This window comes from Pezoporus flaviventris, unplaced genomic scaffold, assembly GCF_033815535.1.
Source record: "Pezoporus flaviventris isolate CSIRO_AGI_PZ_B2104156 unplaced genomic scaffold, CSIRO_AGI_Pfla_v1 ptg000006l, whole genome shotgun sequence".
Classification (NCBI taxonomy): Eukaryota; Metazoa; Chordata; class Aves; order Psittaciformes; family Psittacidae; genus Pezoporus; species Pezoporus flaviventris.
Window position 1 is genome coordinate 18601360 of NW_026892554.1, and position 17031 is coordinate 18618390.

At 47.1% G+C, this 17031-nt stretch overlaps 2 protein-coding genes and 1 long non-coding RNA gene across 3 annotated transcripts; all 3 read left to right on the plus strand.

The window, feature by feature from the left end:
- Window positions 1-530: 530 nt before the first annotated feature.
- LOC133266102 (uncharacterized) lies at window positions 531-1631 on the plus strand. Its single transcript, XR_009742251.1, has 2 exons — window positions 531-844; window positions 1507-1631. It is a non-coding gene; the product is annotated as an uncharacterized LOC133266102 (long non-coding RNA).
- A 3130-nt stretch (window positions 1632-4761) lies between these two features.
- On the plus strand, window positions 4762-9737 carry HYKK (hydroxylysine kinase). Its single transcript, XM_061447250.1, has 4 exons — window positions 4762-5134; window positions 5880-6022; window positions 8309-8492; window positions 9188-9737. The coding sequence occupies exons 1-4, from the start codon at window positions 4792-4794 to the stop codon at window positions 9673-9675; spliced, it is 1158 nt and encodes a 385-aa protein (XP_061303234.1). The 5' UTR covers window positions 4762-4791; the 3' UTR covers window positions 9676-9737.
- Window positions 9738-10102: 365 nt separating this feature from the next.
- Window positions 10103-15241, plus strand: PSMA4 (proteasome 20S subunit alpha 4). The gene is made up of 9 exons (XM_061447251.1): window positions 10103-10204; window positions 10349-10389; window positions 10641-10683; window positions 11390-11552; window positions 12843-12920; window positions 13138-13226; window positions 14087-14217; window positions 14427-14550; window positions 14841-15241. Exons 2-9 carry the CDS (start codon window positions 10387-10389, stop codon window positions 14993-14995), a joined length of 786 nt encoding a protein of 261 aa, XP_061303235.1. The 5' UTR covers window positions 10103-10204; window positions 10349-10386; the 3' UTR covers window positions 14996-15241.
- The last annotated feature ends 1790 nt before the right edge of the window (window positions 15242-17031 follow it).

Below are 17031 nucleotides of genomic sequence, written 5' to 3' on the forward strand. Positions count from 1 at the left end.
GACTTTGTGCAGTTGTTTCCGCTCAGTTCTTGCACCTGTAACTCTGTGTACTGCTGTGTGTTGGTTGTAGGGTAGCAGATGGTATGGAATGGTAAAGGCCACACATCACTTTATTGTCATTATTATTTATTTTTGCATCCAGAGCTTAAAGCAGACCCTCAGTTTTGAACTTGCACTATAGGTTATGGGAGTGCAAAAACGCAGTGCACATGAGGCCTGTGGTATCCTGTATTGCAGATCAGAACTTCCTTACCTTTAGTATGGGATTATATTTCATCTGAACGCAGATGTAAAACTGCTCATGCTATGAAATACTGTGTGCCTAGAAGTATGGCAAACATCTCTGCATTCAAAAACATGCTCACGGTTACTTTGCTCACACCAGTTAAGTGTAGCACCCCGGCCTTTGGGAAGCTGCAGTGTCCGATTGAAGCTTGTCCCATTTCCTTAAAGGGATGCGGTTTGTCCTTTTGTCACACCAGTTGTTACTGTGCTGTCTTCAATATCATTAGGCAAAGTACCTCTAAAAACATTAGGACTGTTTAAATTCTTGTGCTTTAAAGATGACCCATGTCTAATAAGTTATAGTCGAGGCAGCCATTCTGCTTTATCATCTGCTGTTAGTTTACAGCTCTTCCAAACAAGCATCAAGTTCCCCTGCTGAAATCCCAGACCACTGAACAAACCTGGCTCTTGTGCCATCGCAGCTTCCATAAATGTAATGGTCAGCACACTGATGATAAAAGCCCTGTTCCTTATTGACTACTGACAGAAGATGCACAGTGTCTGCACAAGTGCTTGTTTTACCAGTTACCTAAGCACTGACAGCTTCTAATCTGCCCAAGTGAGTCTTCCCTGTTTCTGTGTTCCTGTATCTTGAAAAGCTTCATGCCACCACTTAGGATTTACGGAGATTAATTTCTTTTGAAGGACAAAGCTGCAGTAACTTGATTAGAAAGTGTCAAGGTTTTGCTTTAAGACCTGTCGTTCTTGATAAGCATGGTCTTAAATATCAGAACTTCCAAGAGGACTGTATTTAGCTTACCTCTGCTTCCAGTTTATAACCAGACATGAAGGTAGTAGATGCACCATTCAAATCTTTAAATAGTGTGTTTCTGACATTCCTTAAACCTGACCCTGCCATAATTACATGGTCACAAGACATTGTTTTGTGGCAGTTCAAATGACAAATTACTTTGACTTCACTGGCATAACCGTGATACGCCTTTTTTACTTTATTGGACAGAGTTCCCTGAAGTTTCAAGTTCTGTATAGTCTGTTTCTGTATTTCACTAGTTTTGCTGTGGTTTTCTTTTAGTCCAGATAAAAACATTCCAGTGACTCCTACCACTGATACGGATGATGAATCAATGCCTTTTTGAATACTGTGTTCAAATGGATGCTGAATGAGTTTCTGTTGTGTGGTACACATGCTAATTTTATCCAGAGTTATTGAGCAGATCTTATTTCTTGCACAGCAGTGTCTAACACTATTCTTTTCCCCAGCTCAAAGGTATGATTCAGTTCAAGAAACTGTCTGTTTGTTACTGGGGAGCAGATAGGAATTTGTTGCTGGCACAAAATGTTGCTTCGTGCAGATGATGAATAAAACCATGACAAGCCATTGGAAACACGTGTGGTGGCTGATGCTGGAATGGAACACAGCCCCTGCCCTCTCTAGTGCACTGATATGCTCTTGCTTCAGGAGGAGGCAGTGATGCAGCCCTGTGGAGGTAAAGCAGTTTTGTGTATTTTAGTGCAATTTCATGAGATGTCACTATCCATAAAGCTAGTCATCTTTTAAAAACACAATGGGGTTCATAACCATAGCAACTACTTTAATTTTGCTGCACTCCTCTGTCTTAAAATCAGTGAAGGACCCCGTTGGAGCTGTGCTTTGGCACAGTTGCTGTTCAGCCTCAGGCTCCTGCTGTGGTTGCTGCAGGGGGTCCAGCCCTACGTATGCCCAAGTGAGTGGCACCTTTGGCAGGTGTGCACGCTGCCTCCCCCCTGTCAGACCTGCACACCTGAAGTGTGGGTGCTGTGACGAGCAGCCCCTCGCAGGTGCCCATCACCCACATAAAGGTGACACTTGTGTGCCTGTCCCCTTTCCCGTGAGCACTGTCCACCAGCCCTGCAGCCAAGGGGAGATGTTTAACTTTGGACACACTACGAGGACCTGTGAGCTTTAGCTGGGCAGGAGTGATGCCTACTTTCTGGCAGTGGCAGGGTATGGTACAGTCAGAGCAGTTGCTGTGATCACACACAAAAACCCCAGACCTCTATGGTATCTGGCAGCACAGGAGGAAATGTCCCTTTCTGAGGGTACGACTGGTGTGTTGGGTGTATTTAACCTTGGCTTCTCTCCATTTTGATTTGGGGAAGAACCTGTTCCTGCTTTTCTAAATGTCTTCTCTCCTTGTGCCCCTCTCCCTCCATCTCCCTCCCAAACGAAGCTTTGGGAGAGCATTGATGTTTATACATTTTACACCTAAGTATAAGGACATGAAACTATATATATTAATCATATTTAAGCAGCTGCAAATCAGTGTCTGCCGTTTAAAGCCAGCAGAACAGTGTTTTAAGTTCAGTTAAGTATTGTATAGATATATCTTAAGTTCAGTTGATGACAATTGTGCATAAAATGTTACTGATGCTGTAAATTATTTTTAATAAAGAAAATTGTATCACACTTCTTGTATGTTACCATCTGGTTTGATTTCATTGTATAAAATACACTTAAAGTGGTGTGAAAAGGTGGGGTGGGTAAGGAAAAGAGAATAACTGTGTTGTGTTTTCTCCTTGAGGAGTCTTACGGGCTTCCAAAGGGTGTTTAGTTGCTGTAGGAAGATGTGTCCTAGGTTGGCTGAGCCCCAGGTACCAGTCTATTATAACTATATCAGGTGCATTTTTTATTAACCTGTTTGTTCTTCAGGAAAATGTGGACTTTAATCTAGACTCGAGATGAGATCCTGTGTTAAAGCCAGCTGCTGAGCAGGAGTATGGTTACGGCACTTGGAGCTCACCGCTATGACAAGACCTCCACAAGTGATCTGGGCACGCCTCTGAAGACTGCCTTTTAGCACGTGAGACGCTCAGTTACTCAAGTCTGATCTTTCTTACAGCTAAGGGCGAGGGGCCAAAGTCCAGCCTCAGTCCTGGGTGTTGTTGCCTCGCAAGGGCAGTGAGCTTCCCCCCGGAACACCGAAGCACAGAAGCCTGTAGGTACGGAATCTCGGCACTACTGCCTGGATGGCAACAAAGGCAAGGCTAGTGAGGTACCAGCCTGCCACGTGCACCCACGGGTTGCTTACAGGCAGCAGGAGTGTATTCAGTTTGTTCTGTAAAGTGCTACGTATCAAGTCCGTAACAGCAAGAACGCTTTCCTGCTCTGTCCGTTTTGTTCCAGTAAGGCAAACCATCACCAGCCTTGGGGATGGAGAGAAGGAGCCTTAATATTTACTGGAGCTCCTTTATTCCTGAGACACACCGGTGTGATTTCTGGGGGTGAGGGGCGAGTGAAGTGGTGAAACGTATTGGTTGGTCACGCACCTTCAGTGATGTGCTGTGACACTGGGAACAGGAAACCAAGGAACTTTATTTGCTTCCCTTTTCTAAATTCCCTATTGGATAAAGCAAGGTTTTCAATTTAATATCCTTGTTATTGCAGGTATTGCTGAAATTGTGGCTGGTTTACTTAAAACCAAGAGTTTTTCCCCTTTTTACCCTCAGATTCCTCACTCTGTCCTAGCCGGATCTCAATTATTGCAGATTTCAGAAATATGCAGTAATTAAAGGTAGAGATTTGTGCATCCATCTGGACAGTTAATGTGAAGTGTGGGGTTTGTACGTACACATAATGAGATGTAAAGCTCTCCGGGCCTGGGCCGGTCTTCCCAGTGAGGACTGTGGTACAGGCTAAAGGCTGGGCTCAGCACCGGCCTTGTGCTTTGACCCCTCCGCTCATGGAGGGATTTAAACGGGATCATCCCCGTGGGTGTGTGGCAGCGGGAGCCCGCTCCTCCCCGGGCGCTGCGCCTTCCCTCTCCCGCTGCCTGGAACCAGGCCGCTACGAGGGGTGTCCGGTTCCTCCGCCGCTTCCCGCGGGCCCGGCCGCAGGGTCCATGGGCCCGTCCGCCTGAGGCGGCTCGGCCGAGAGGGGCGCTGCGGGCGGGGGGAGGCCGCGCAGGCCCCGGGGCTCCCCGGCGGGGCAGAGCTTGGGGCGGCTCCCGCGCGGTCCAAGGGTCGCTGCCGAGGCCGGGGCCGGGGCTCGGAGCTCAGCAGCCGGGCAGGCGGCAGAGCAGGAGCGGCAGAGAGCGATCGAGCGCCCGTGGGTTCGTTGTGCAGGCCGCGGGCGGGAGGAGCCCGTGTGCTGTGAGGGGCCTGAGCTGCGCTTGTCTCCTGCAGGTGCGGATCCAGGAGCTCCGGGCAGCGGTTCGGCAGCTCTGGCTCTCGGGAAACCATCCCTGGGTCGCAGCGTGCCGGATTAGGCTGCGACTGCAAATTAGCTGGGGTAGAAAGGGTCCTGATTAATAAGCTCCTCACATCTCCCTGGTCTGACCATACTGAGTGCATCCCCATGGAAGGCTTTGGGGGGGGTACAGAGTAAGCAGCTGGCAAGAAACTGCAATGTAAGGAACCTGGCCTGGCTTAGGGGGTGCTCTTTGCTTGATTAATAAAGGCAGGAGGCTCTTCTCCCATCCCTGAATGTGCTTTGTTGCAGTGATTGCTGCTTCTGGTGTCGGAACATGGATGAGAGCGTCCCGCTTCTCTTTCCCTTCTAGAGACAGGATGTCCTCTGGAAACGACCGTCACCTGCAGGCGTTCACCAAACCAGCCCTTGGTGAAGGAGACGTGCCTGCGCTGGTGGACAGGGTGTTTGGGTTGAAGGTGTCTCGGGTCAGGCCGCTCCCCAGCTATGACGATCAGAACTTCCACGTGTGTGTCCCGAGAAGCGAAGGTGCTGATGGAGGTGCTGACGAATACGTCCTCAAAATCACCAACTCGGAGGACAGCCAGCAGCCAGACCTCATTGAAGTGCAGACCCAGGCCATGATGTTTCTCAGCGCCAAAGGCTTTCCTTCAGCTACCCCTTATCTTACAAAAGGTGGTGACATCATGTCTCTGGAGTCAGGTGAGTGATTGTGAGCACCTTTACTGCCCCACTGCCACCCTGAGCTTGGCAGGAGCTTGCTGTATGGGATGCCATGCACGTGCTAAAGTGGAACTCTAGGGATACTTCTAAATACTGGGGGTTATGTATCAGGTGACCTGTATGTCCAGCCGTAATAGTCCAAACTTACAATGCCAGGAGAGCAACTCAGAGAAAATAACAATTAACTATGCAAACACTTAGGAAACAACCTCAGTGTAATGGAGAAAGCGTTGCTCTGACCTGTTCTGAGCACAAGAGAAGGAAGAAAGCCTCACTGGCTAAGTGATGTTACAAATTATTTCCCTACAGAATGGGGTAAAACACAGTTCCAGCCCAACTGTGGGGCAAAAAAACTGTTCTAACAGTGCTTGGAAGAAATACTGCATTGACATTCTGCTTCTGCTTTGACTGTAACTTCCCATCAAAAGCCGGGAGTCCCAGGGCAACCTGTTCTGCTGCACAACTGTGTAAGAGGGGGTCATTGGCACAGGAGGGAACCTGCTGTATGCAGAGTTAATCCCTAGCACAAAGACTCCAAGTCCAGTGCAGAAGGTCTGCACATCATCCTATAGCATTCTGGTGAATCAGGTCTTTGAATGACATCTGTTTCATCAGCTATCCCTGATGACTTCTACACTGGGATAAACCCTTTTTGCCTCTTGCATTAACTAATCCTCGATAGTGTGTATCAAAGTGACTGGCAGGGTCTTTCTTCCCTTGTTAGATGGTGGCCCTGGGCACAAGAAGTACCTGGTCAGGCTGCTGACTTACCTGCCAGGCACGCCGGTAGCAAAGGTGGCCACAACCCCTCAGGTGTTCTATGAGATTGGCAAGCTTGCTGCCAGCCTGGATACAGCTCTCGCAGAGGTGGGTTGTCATCCCTGCAGCCTCACATTGCTCAATGAACTCCTCTCTATTTCTTCTTGTGCTCGCTGTGTGCTTTCCTCATCTGCGAAGGTCAAGTTGGTGGATGGAGGTGTCAGCTTAATTCATCTTTTGGGTGCCAGCCTCTGAGCCCAAACCATTTCCCCAAGTAACATGACCAGCTGGTGCTTATGACAGGGTGTTGGTGCTCCTCTTGGAATGCAGCTTTGTGCTGAGAGCAGGATGAGAAGGGTTTCTCTTTACTCCTGCAAAACTCCCCTGTTTGGTGTTGCAAACCTGGCAAATGAGGATAGGGAGCCCTGGGGTTCTCAAACTAGAAGCATGTAAAGCATTTCTGTATCATGCACATCGGGCACAGCTGCCTGGTCTGTTGCTTTGAATTCACTTTGGCTTGCTGTCCTGCTCAGTAGAACCGTGACCATTTAACACCAGGAACAGTTGGTTCCTTCCCTCCCAGTGCCAGTGAACAGAGGTTTGTGACACTTATCTCATTTGCCCCACTCCCAGTCAAATAATCTTAATGCAAAGTGAGTTCTTTCTTTACTCTGTAATTATACAAGATAATGAAGCTGATAAATCAGGCAGTAATTAAGTTTGATACATAAAAGAACTCTTTCATTATTTACTGCCTTTCATTAACCTTTCCTTCTCATGTTCTGGCTGCCAGCTCCAGACAATTATGAAATGTGAACTGCCAGCTTTACTAACCACATTCTGAAATTACAGGGGCAATTTCCAGTTGGGAAGGATAATGTACTGTTGCTGTCTTAATGCTCTGGGCATGCTCTTATAATGCGATTAAAACAGTTCTTATAGACCAGCCAGTCTCAAAGGATGCCTGTGACTTGTCCTGCTGAGGAGGAAATAGTTGATGAGAGAGCAAATTTTGATGGGAAAGGCTCCGGAGGCCCTTAACAAATGGATTATCACCCTCCAAGGTTTTCCATTCAAAAGAAGGAAAACTCCAATCACCACTGTCAAAACTTCACAGTATCATTGACACCAACAAGAACCCCTAAGGCGTTAAGTTTTCTGATGACAGGTCAGAAAATACAGCCTGGCTTTTCTACCCATTAACCCACTTGGCCAACTTGCCGGCGCAGCCATGGGCCATGCGTTGTCTTGTGCACAGCACAGATTCCACCACTTCCTCTGCTGGCGTCTCCCTTGCTTGGATATGCCTCATAGCCTCTAAATGGAGAGAAGTTTGTGCCTGTGAAGTGACTGCCTGTGGCTTTACAGTAACAAGGGCTCCCGACTTTGCCTTACCCTTCGCACCCCTGGTAACCCAAGGGAAGCTTGCTGGAATGTCTTATTTGTGCTGGGAAGACCACACTGGTTGCTGTTCTCCTACGAGTGTGGTGCTTCATACAGCTGCAGGGATCCTGCATGGTGATTTTTGGCTTATGCTTGATCATGTGCCTTACTTTTTCACACAGTTCCAGTTTTGGCTATCGTTTAGCTATCTTAAAGAGCCTTAATTACAAGCATAGGCTTATATTTAGGAGGAAGCCAGCTACTCTTGTTTTTTGGTTGTTATTTGCCCTATGCACTGGTAGAATCTGGCCCTAAAACTGCCTTGCCAAGCATTAGAGGATTCAAGGATAAGCACAGTATGTATGCAGTGGGAGAGAAAGGTTTCCTCCCTGAATGTCACTTTCCAAACCACCTTTTTCATTGCTAGTGAGAAAGAGGTTAAAGACCTTACTTGTTTAAAATACTTAGGCTGCCTGGATGCACCACGGGAGATGTTCTTAACAATAAAGCTCTGTCCAGCACCTCCATAAAGTACTCCCTTCCTCAGTATTTCTTCACGTACCAGATGATCCTAACGCTTGTCCTTAGAAGCTGCCGTGTTTAAATGCATGTAGAGTGTGCCTGTTCCCTGCAGGCTGTGTGGTCCAGGCTCTGCCAGTGTGGGACTCGGCAAAGCCTCCCAGTCACTGCATAACGTCGCACTACAGAAAGTCAGTATCAGTGTTAAATTAATGACCAGTGACTTAAGACAATCTTTGTACCTCAAAAATGGGAGAAAACCCATTCAGGTTGTATGCAGATATTAAGATGCTTCCCTTAACCCTTCTTCAGGTTATTCTTTTACTTGTATTTACTTTTACTTGCTATGAAGCAGTGGTCAAAGTCACGGTGCTTTTTAGTGGGTCTCATCAGAAACCTGTTAAAAGTTAATAGGGGGTTTGAATCAAGACCTTTGATCACAAACCCAAGATTTTTACTTATGGCCTATTCTACCTTGTGTGTTTTCCATAGAAATTCCATCATCCATCAGTAAAAAGTCTGCATCGAGGTCAGTTCATCTGGAACCTGGCAAACGTTCCTCTGCTGGATCAGTACATTTATGCCTTGGGCCAGAACAAATACCGTGAACTTGTGGAACAAGTCATTGAGCAGTTCAAAGGGAAAGTGGTACCCAAGCTCAGCAGTTTCCGAGCCTGTGAGTACTTCATTCTCATTGTAGTTGTGTTGAAGCGAGACACTGACATTTCTTACAGGCATTTGGGTCTGGGAGGGGGAAAAGCAAAAGTGAAAAAGCAGCATCCTTCATCCCTAGTTAGACACGTGCAGATATTGTGCAGGGCAAACACAGCACAGGATCAGCAGGGAGCAATGTGCTGTCCAGAGGTAGGTTCAGTTCTTTCTGTTTCTGATGAGGTTGCTTCCTGTTTAGGTGATGATACTCATGCTACTAGATGAGCTTAATGAGAACACTTGGAGTATACCCCTTCCTTCCAGAGAGGCCCAAATAACCATTTAATCCTACTTCTGCAGTTTGATTCCCATTGATGTTGATGATTTGGCAGTTTGTTAATGTGAAAACTACTGTTCTGTGTTTGGAGCACACGTAGCCTTGTCACGGGTGGTACCAGAGCAGAAGAAGCTCCTGTCACGTTCCGTCCTTATTTGCTGTCTGTTCACCTCTTAGTGGGATGAGGTGCCCAGAAGTGCAGTATTGGTGCTGGAGGAGACTGGAGTTGGTGTTGGCACAACTTCAGTGTTGTGGCTGAAGTGTCAGTCTGAACTTCTGTGTGTCCTTTCAAAGCTGTTTCACTTAGAAATGGGGGGTGGAGGGGGAATACATTCTGCTGTTTGAGAATTATTACATACGGTTTCTCTTTCTTCCCCGTTTAGGTATCAATCATGGTGATTTGAATGACCACAACATTCTAGTAGAGCCCAGTTCCCTGGAGCACCCTCCTCAGTACAGGGTGTCGGGCATCCTGGATTTCAGCGACATGAGTTACGGGTATTACGTGTTCGAAGTGGCCATAGCGATCATGTACATGATGATCGAGAGCTCCGACCCTCTGCGCGTCGGGGGACACGTCCTGGCGGGCTTCGAGAGCGTCCTTCCGCTCACGGCGGCGGAGCGCGGCGCCCTCTTCCTGCTGGTGAGCGGGAGGTTCGCGCAGTCCCTCGTCATAGCCGCGCACACGGCGCTGCTGTACCCCGACAACAGGGAGTACCTCATGGTCACCGCCAGAACCGGCTGGAGGCACCTCATGAGCATGTTCGAGGTGGGCCAAGAAGCTGTCGAGAAGACGTGGTTTGAGACTGCCGCAGCGTACGGGCACCGGGCAGCGGCCGAGCCCAGCGGCGGGGCCGCGGGTGACCGCTGAGTCCCGGCAAGGTGACACCCGGCTCGTGCAATAAAGGCGGCGCTGCGGGCGCCGGAGCTGTTCCCGCGCTCGGCGTGCTCCCGCGCTCGGCGTGCTCCCGCGCTCGGCGTGCTCCCGCGCTCGGCGTGCTCCCGCGCTCGGCGTGCTCCCGCGCTCGGCGTGCTCCCGCGCTCGGCGTGCTCCCGCGCTCGGCGTGCTCCCGCGCTCGGCGTGCTCCCGCGCTCGGCGTGCTCCCGCGCTCGGCGTGCTCCCGCGCTCGGCGTGCTCCCGCGCTCGGCGTGCTCCGCACCGCCCTCCCGCCAGGGGGCGCTATGGCTGCTGCGGCGGGAGGGGACGGGCACTCTCGCCAGCCCCACCCAGGGGGGCGTGAGGGAAGGGCGCCGTAGGCCTCGCCCAGCTCCGGCGCACGGCGCAGGCGCGGCGGCCATTTCCGACGCAGCGGTGGCGGTCGGTGCCCGGTTGTTCGCGGCCGCACCGGACTCGCCTGACCCCGTTGGCCGAGCGGCCCGCTCCGGCCCGCCGCGAGTGAGTGCGGGGAGGGAGGGAGGGAGCGAGGACGGGAGGACGGGGGGAAGGCGGGTGTGAAGGGCGGGCTGGCGGGGCGCGGCCCGCGGCGCGGTGAGGATGACTGTGCAGTGTGGCCGTGCTTGACGCGCGCTGTGCTCCCTTGCAGGCCCGCGTCCCCGGCGCTCGCAGCGCGGCTCCGGCACGATGGTGAGTGGCAGCCGCCGCCGGGCTCCCCTCCCGCGGCTTGGCTGGGCCGCGAGGCGCGCCGAGTCACGGCTCGGCCTGCTGCGGTGCGGTGCGGTGGGGCGGGGCGGGTGGGTGGAAGCGGTGCCTCACTGCGGGGCCTGGGCGGAGGCAGCCGGGACCGCTTTGATGCGCGGCGCGGAGCCTCGCTGACCGTGGGGTGCTGGTTTGTGGGGAGAGAACGCGGACATGTAACGAGCTGTTGGTTTTTGCAGTCTCGAAGATACGACTCCAGAACCACCATATTTTCTCCTGAAGGTACTTTTTAACCCCGCTCTCATTGTTCTGTCCAGCTTCTCAGAGCTAAGTAACAAACAGCTTGTGCGATGCTTGACTGCAGCGTGTTTCCAGCTATATGTGGCGCATGAAATCATATTTACTTGCTAGAAGTAATGACATGCAGGGTCTAAAGTGGCAGCCCCGCAGACTTGCTCTAATTTAACAGCACTGTGCCCCATCAGCGAGTGATGCCGCCTGCCCCACATTTGGGATAACTTGAGCAATCTTCACCAGCCGTCTTTTGTTGGACTATGGTGGAGTTTGTTGCTGCACACCCCAGAGCGCATAATGTTCTGCTGGTGTGATCACACCTCCCCTTGTTACTCTTGCACGTGCTGAAACAAGTACTAACAGCTCCTACTCTCTGTTGTTTAGATGGGATGGACTTGAAATGTCTAGTGTCAAGTGTTTTCGTTACTGGCAATCCATTTTGGCTCTACTGCAGCACAGTTCTGCTTCCCACATTAGTGATGCCCTGTATTACCTTACCAGATTTGTGGATTTTCTTTCTCTGACTTGTTCTCCTTTTCAACCACTTCAGTCACTATTAACTGGTGACAGACTGCAGAAGACAGACCAGGTCGTGCAATGAGCATTTGTCAGACTCTTGCAAACTGAAGTCACTTTGCGTACTTGGTCTCATCCAGTGTTGCTTTTGGTGCCACTCATTGAAATCCTTTCCTAGGTCGCTTGTACCAAGTTGAGTACGCAATGGAAGCCATTGGACACGCAGGCACTTGCTTGGGAATTCTGGCAAACGATGGCGTTCTGCTTGCAGCAGAGAGACGCAACATTCACAAGCTTCTTGATGAAGTGTTCTTCTCTGAGAAAATATATAAGCTGAACGAGTAAGTTGAACTGGTGATGGGCTGCGCAGTGACGTTACCGGTATCAGAGCAGTGCTGGTACTCGGCTGTTTTAGCATTCACCCTGGCTTGCTTTGATTTGAGGTGTGACTGTTCTTCTTGTGCAGTGTTTCAGGCAGGTGTGGTTCTTGTCATTGTTCACTGCTGTAGTTCTTCTAGAACAGAAATGTTGCCTTTAGTTTTTTAACCTCTAGAAGAATGTTCTAGGTGGAACAGCCTGTTTGTTGTTACCCCATACAAGGTGGTATTATGGTAGCAGGTAAGGAAACAGAACTGTCAGTTTGACAAAATACCATTGGAGGCACAGAATAAAGAATGCACACCAGAATTGCCATGCTGTTTCAGCTCAGCATCCTCCTTAAGTTTTTGTTTTCTCCTTTGTGATCCAAAGAGAACAAGGTAACTGGGTTAAACATGCTGTAGGCTTCTTTGCCGTAATTGCAGCAGAGGTGATACGTTTCCCTGTTATGACTTCCTTTTTAGCTCTCTGGAAGGTAAATTTGCAGTGTCAGAACAAAGAGTGCTCAGGATTACGCTCCCCTGTAAGGGGGGTGGAGCTCCATCGTCGACAGAAGGCGCACATCAAGCACAAAGAGCTTTTCATCCTGTCAGTCTCCCATCCTGTGTTGATCTTGAAAGCAGCTAGAGCTGTGGGAAGCACTGAGTTTTCAAGGGGGCACACTGGAATAGTCCCCTAGGCTAGCCCTGCCATCTTTTGGAAGAAGAACTTGTTCAAAATAACCTGGATTACTTTGCTTGCATCTTTTCTTCGTGGTGAATTTCAGATTGGGCAGAAGGGATCTTAAATTAAAAGATAATGAAACCAGGATGTGAAGAGCTTATTTTTCTTAAGATCAAATCAAGATCACCAAGCTTCAGCTGCACAAACACCATGTGTCAGCAGCATCTTCCACTGAAGGCCTCTCCTGTCTCTGTGGCTCCCTTGGCATTGCAGAGTGCTGAACGCACTTGTGTGTAGCTAATGGCTCTTGTAAAGATACTTGGGACTTAACCACCTTTGGCAGGAGCCTCTTCTCACAACTGTATGTCTAGCATACTGACTTGCTTACTTTTTGCTGCCCACCTCTGCTCTTATGGAGTGGTGATGCAATATTTCTGGTGTACCCTAAAGGCAGGAGCTGATGAATGTGTTTTCTGTGGCAGCTCTGTAGTTTAGATCAGAGAGGTGTTCTGCTTGAGCCGCTGCATGAGGATGTGAGCATTTGCTGGAGATTGACAGGAAGTCAGTTAATTTATATGCTTTGATTGCAGGGATATGGCTTGCAGTGTTGCTGGAATCACTTCGGATGCCAACGTTCTAACAAACGAACTGAGACTGATTGCTCAGAGGTAGGTCTGATAATACTGAATGTGGTTTAACTTCCCTGTGCTGCCAGATACTCTGTGTATTAAATCTAAATGAACGTGTTTAGTAGAGCAGAATTAGATTGTTTGAAATGAAACTGCCAGATCAAAGAGGCTCTAACTTAGGAACTTGTTACATGCCACGCAGGATACTGTCAGCAAAACAAGCTTTGAAAACTTGACTTTTTCTCTTTCATGTTAGGTACTTGTTGCAGTATCAAGAGCCCATTCCCTGTGAACAGCTGGTCACTGCCCTGTGTGATATCAAGCAGGCTTACACACAGTTTGGAGGTGAAGTCTGATGAACCTTTGTGCTTTTAAATGTCTGTGGAATGTTTCTCTTACATGATTTGGAGCATCTGAATCTCAGGGCAGTTCTACCAAGAACTTCTTTCATGAGTTAAACCAAGGAAAAACAATAGCCAAATTTCAGAGGGGAGTGGGTGGTCACAGTTACTGTTTCGCTGCTGAAGGTGCTACTTCTTAGTGAGTGAGAAATGATGGCTGGGATTCCAGCTCACTGCACAGTGTGCTTTGAGTGCCCTTGGGCTAAGTGAGTGCCTGCAGAAGACCAGCAGAGAATTGTTTGCTATGTAACCTTCGAGTATTTTGGGCCTATCCAGCATAATGGCACAATGAATCTCAAGACCAGCTGCAGGGGTAGCAATGGTGTGACACTTAAAAAAGTACCATTTCTGTGAATCAAGCAACGTGTTAGAAGATAATGTCCCAAGTACAGTTTCCCAATAGGTGAAGTGGTGATTTCGGTATTTTACGCATATGTAGTGTGAAAGAATGACCTTTTTATGTATCTGGCTTTTGACCCTGTTAAGTTACATGGTTTAACAGCTAAGCTGCATGCTTTAGATATAAAGTCTTTACTTAAAGTTCTGGGATGATAAATTACAATTTGTGGGGACAGAAATGAGCTGCTCTTAGGGTTAAATGAACTAAATCTGTGCTGCCCGCCCCCAGCCCACGCCTGAGAAGGAAATGCTGGCGTGCTTATCTCGAGCAGCAGAAGTGCAGAAGAGTCTTGTTAAATCCCAGTTCAAAGGAATAGGTTTGAGAAAGAAATCCAAGATAATAACTGCTGCTCGTGACCAATCTGGTGACTAAATTTAGATCGCTAACAGCCTTCTTTTCAACAGGAAAACGTCCTTTTGGTGTTTCATTGCTCTATATTGGCTGGGACAAGCATTATGGATTTCAGCTGTATCAAAGTGATCCGAGTGGAAATTATGGAGGGTGGAAGGCTACGTGCATTGGGAATAACAGTGCTGTAAGTTCTGGTCTGGGTTTTTTGGTTTTCCTCTCAAAATATCAAGCAAAAAGCAAATTGCACTCTGCTAATTAAACTGAGTTGCTGATTACTAACGCAGAGCAGAAAGAGATAACTGTCGAAACGCTCATGTATTGACACTGTCTGGTAAAAAGTAACTGTTGGTTGATGACTTAAAGATATTGTTCTGATTTCTGTGACATTTATAGGCAGCTGTGTCAATGCTGAAGCAAGACTACAAAGAAGGAGAAATGACCTTAAAGACTGCCCTGGCATTAGCCATTAAGGTTCTAAACAAAACCATGGATGTTAGCAAACTCTCTGCAGAGAAAGGTAAGCAGTTTGCTAATATGGGCTAACACCATTTGCTTAAAACCAGAAAACAGAATGAACACATAGAGACCTGATGTGCTTTATTGGATTTTTAGTTGTCATGTGAAAAATGCTTTTAGGAGATGCAGCAGCTCTCAGCCTTACCCTGGCTTGCCAGTCAGGCTGCTTTGTAGAGGCAGGAGAAGAACCTTCTGCTTCACTGTCAGTTGTAACCACAGATCTTACCCTCCTGATGATTGCTCTGTCTGAAGGACAAAATTTAACACCTCTGTCTGTTCCATATGTTTCAGTTGAAATTGCAACACTGACAAGAGAGAACGGAAAGACATTAATAAGGGTTCTGAAGCAAAAGGAGGTGGAACAGTTGATAAAACAACATGAGGAGGAGGAAGCAAAAGCTGAACGTGAAAAGAAGGAAAAAGAACAAAAAGAGAAGGAGAAATAGAACGTGAAATGAAGTGTTCTGTAGATAATAAAGGACCTGCTTCAGTAAAAGGTATTCTATATTGCTGCTGGTAGAAGCCTACAAATACGCTGTAGGGGCCCAGAATTACTTTTAGTGAACCAGGTCCTTAATCATCATTCAGATAATTAGTTTCATGCTCCTTATGTTGACCAATAGTTGCTTTAATTCTTGGAACACTCTTTCTTTCATTTTCTATTTTTTGTGGAATAAAATTAAAGAAGAATAGTGATGGGTGTCTTTATTTCTGAAGTAATGCCTGGTATATGCACAATCTTAAGGGTTTTAATAACTTTAAACCATTAAACCAAGGTATATGCTAGTAGGTAGTTGGTAAAGAACTAATATGGTGGTAGAATTGTTAGAATTTTGTGTGTATGTGTGGGTTTCCCTTTTAAAGTAGTGAAAAAGGCTCCTAAGTTTGAAAAAACACTTCACATATACAGAATTAAAGTGTGCTGGCATGCCAAGCTTTCATTTTGGTCTGTTTTGTTCTACAGCAGGCTATGTCAAACTGATGGTCTCGCAAAGCAGATGTGTTTGAAACATGCCCTGTAGCAAATGTGTTCAGTAACTCACTGGCTTTCATGAGTGCATGTGTTTGCTAAGAAATTACTCATATAATGCTAGGTATATTTGGACACAGTAGCCAGACTTTTCACAAAGGCCACGTGGGTATGTGAAGTTATCTTGTCAAAATACAGTAGGTGAATAACATAGTGCATGATTTTAGACCATGTTGACTCTTTTAAACTTTATCCTGAAAGGAAATTGTGTTGTATGTTTAGTTTAGTGATGTTTCCCCAGAGAACTAGGTTCCCTTCTCTGACATCAACAGTTGAAAACTAACAAGTTAGCCACTTGAGAAATCAAAGTATTTGTGGATGAATTCAGAATCATTTTTGTTCTGTACTAAATGCAAAGTAATGCTTTTCAGGTTAACAAGAGTCTCTTGTAGTTCTGAAGAGATGAAAGTTACTGAAAATCATTTTGAACCCTTTTGGTTATCAAAAGCAAATTGAAAAGCTCACTCAAGTGACATGCTTCAATGAGAGGACTTGTCTGCTACATTTCAAACTGTGACACTGGTGCCCCAGCCCATGCTGCCCCTGGGTTGCCTTTATCAGTAGCTTTTTGTTTTACCCTAAAGGATATCTAGAGTTCACAGGATTTAGGATGACCATCTGAATAAATGGTGTGAGTCCAGACAGTGATTTACCCATCCCAGACACTTTTGACTGACGGAATGTACTTTGTTAACATGGCCAGAAATTGCCTTTAGTCTCAACAAAACCCATTTTTGAGCTCATTTGCTGTAAGATTCACTGTTGAGAACAGAGGGAAGGAATTTGACTTGAGGTGTCTGTGCTGCAGCTCGCACAGATGGACTGCACTCACTTTGGCAACCTCTGTACAGAGCATGGTATAAAGTGAGTTGTGTTCTGTGCGGTCTGCAGGACCTGATGCTTCCTTTTCTAAACCTTAGTGCTAGGCAATTGCTTTAGTCTTTTGTACTGAACTTAAGACGGGAGTTTGACAGTATTCAAATTTTATAGCTAATAAAAGCTTTTTACTTGTACCTTGCACAACAGTAGATCTTCCAAATAACAAAATAGGAACGATACTCATGTAACAAGTACTGAACAGTTGCAGACAACATGCAATGGGTAAGATTTAATCTCAATTTTTAAGTGTTGTATTAATACCTCAAGTTCAATTTTTATGTAGAAAGCTCAGTGCTCAACTTTATTTTTTGATACCATGAATGCTGTATCATCAAAATAATCATCTTTTGCAGGTTTCTAGATCACTGATAATGGTTATACAAGTACCTGAATATGCTTTAAAAGCAGCAGTGAAAATGTAACTTCTCAAGGATTGCTTGAAACAAAACGTGGTCGACTCCAGCGTTGAGTCTGGATTCATTAATGTATATAAATCACACAAAGCAGTTTGTTTAGTATACTAGTAAAGTAATATTAGATAGCTTAGGATATAGATTTATTATAACATTTTTT

What these genes read in the sequence shown, in the direction of transcription:
- HYKK (XM_061447250.1), top strand. Translation starts at nt 4,792, where the DNA reads ATGTCCTCTGGAAACGACCGTCACCTGCAGGCGTTCACCAAACCAGCC. An exon ending in CATCATGTCTCTGGAGTCAG is followed by an intron (nt 5,135 to 5,879) that starts GTGAGTGATTGT and finishes TTCCCTTGTTAG; the next exon opens with ATGGTGGCCCTGGGCACAAG. An exon ending in GCTCAGCAGTTTCCGAGCCT is followed by an intron (nt 8,493 to 9,187) that starts GTGAGTACTTCA and finishes TTCCCCGTTTAG; the next exon opens with GTATCAATCATGGTGATTTG.
- PSMA4 (XM_061447251.1), top strand. An exon ending in AAAATATATAAGCTGAACGA is followed by an intron (nt 11,553 to 12,842) that starts GTAAGTTGAACT and finishes CTTTGATTGCAG; the next exon opens with GGATATGGCTTGCAGTGTTG. An exon ending in CAAACTCTCTGCAGAGAAAG is followed by an intron (nt 14,551 to 14,840) that starts GTAAGCAGTTTG and finishes CATATGTTTCAG; the next exon opens with TTGAAATTGCAACACTGACA.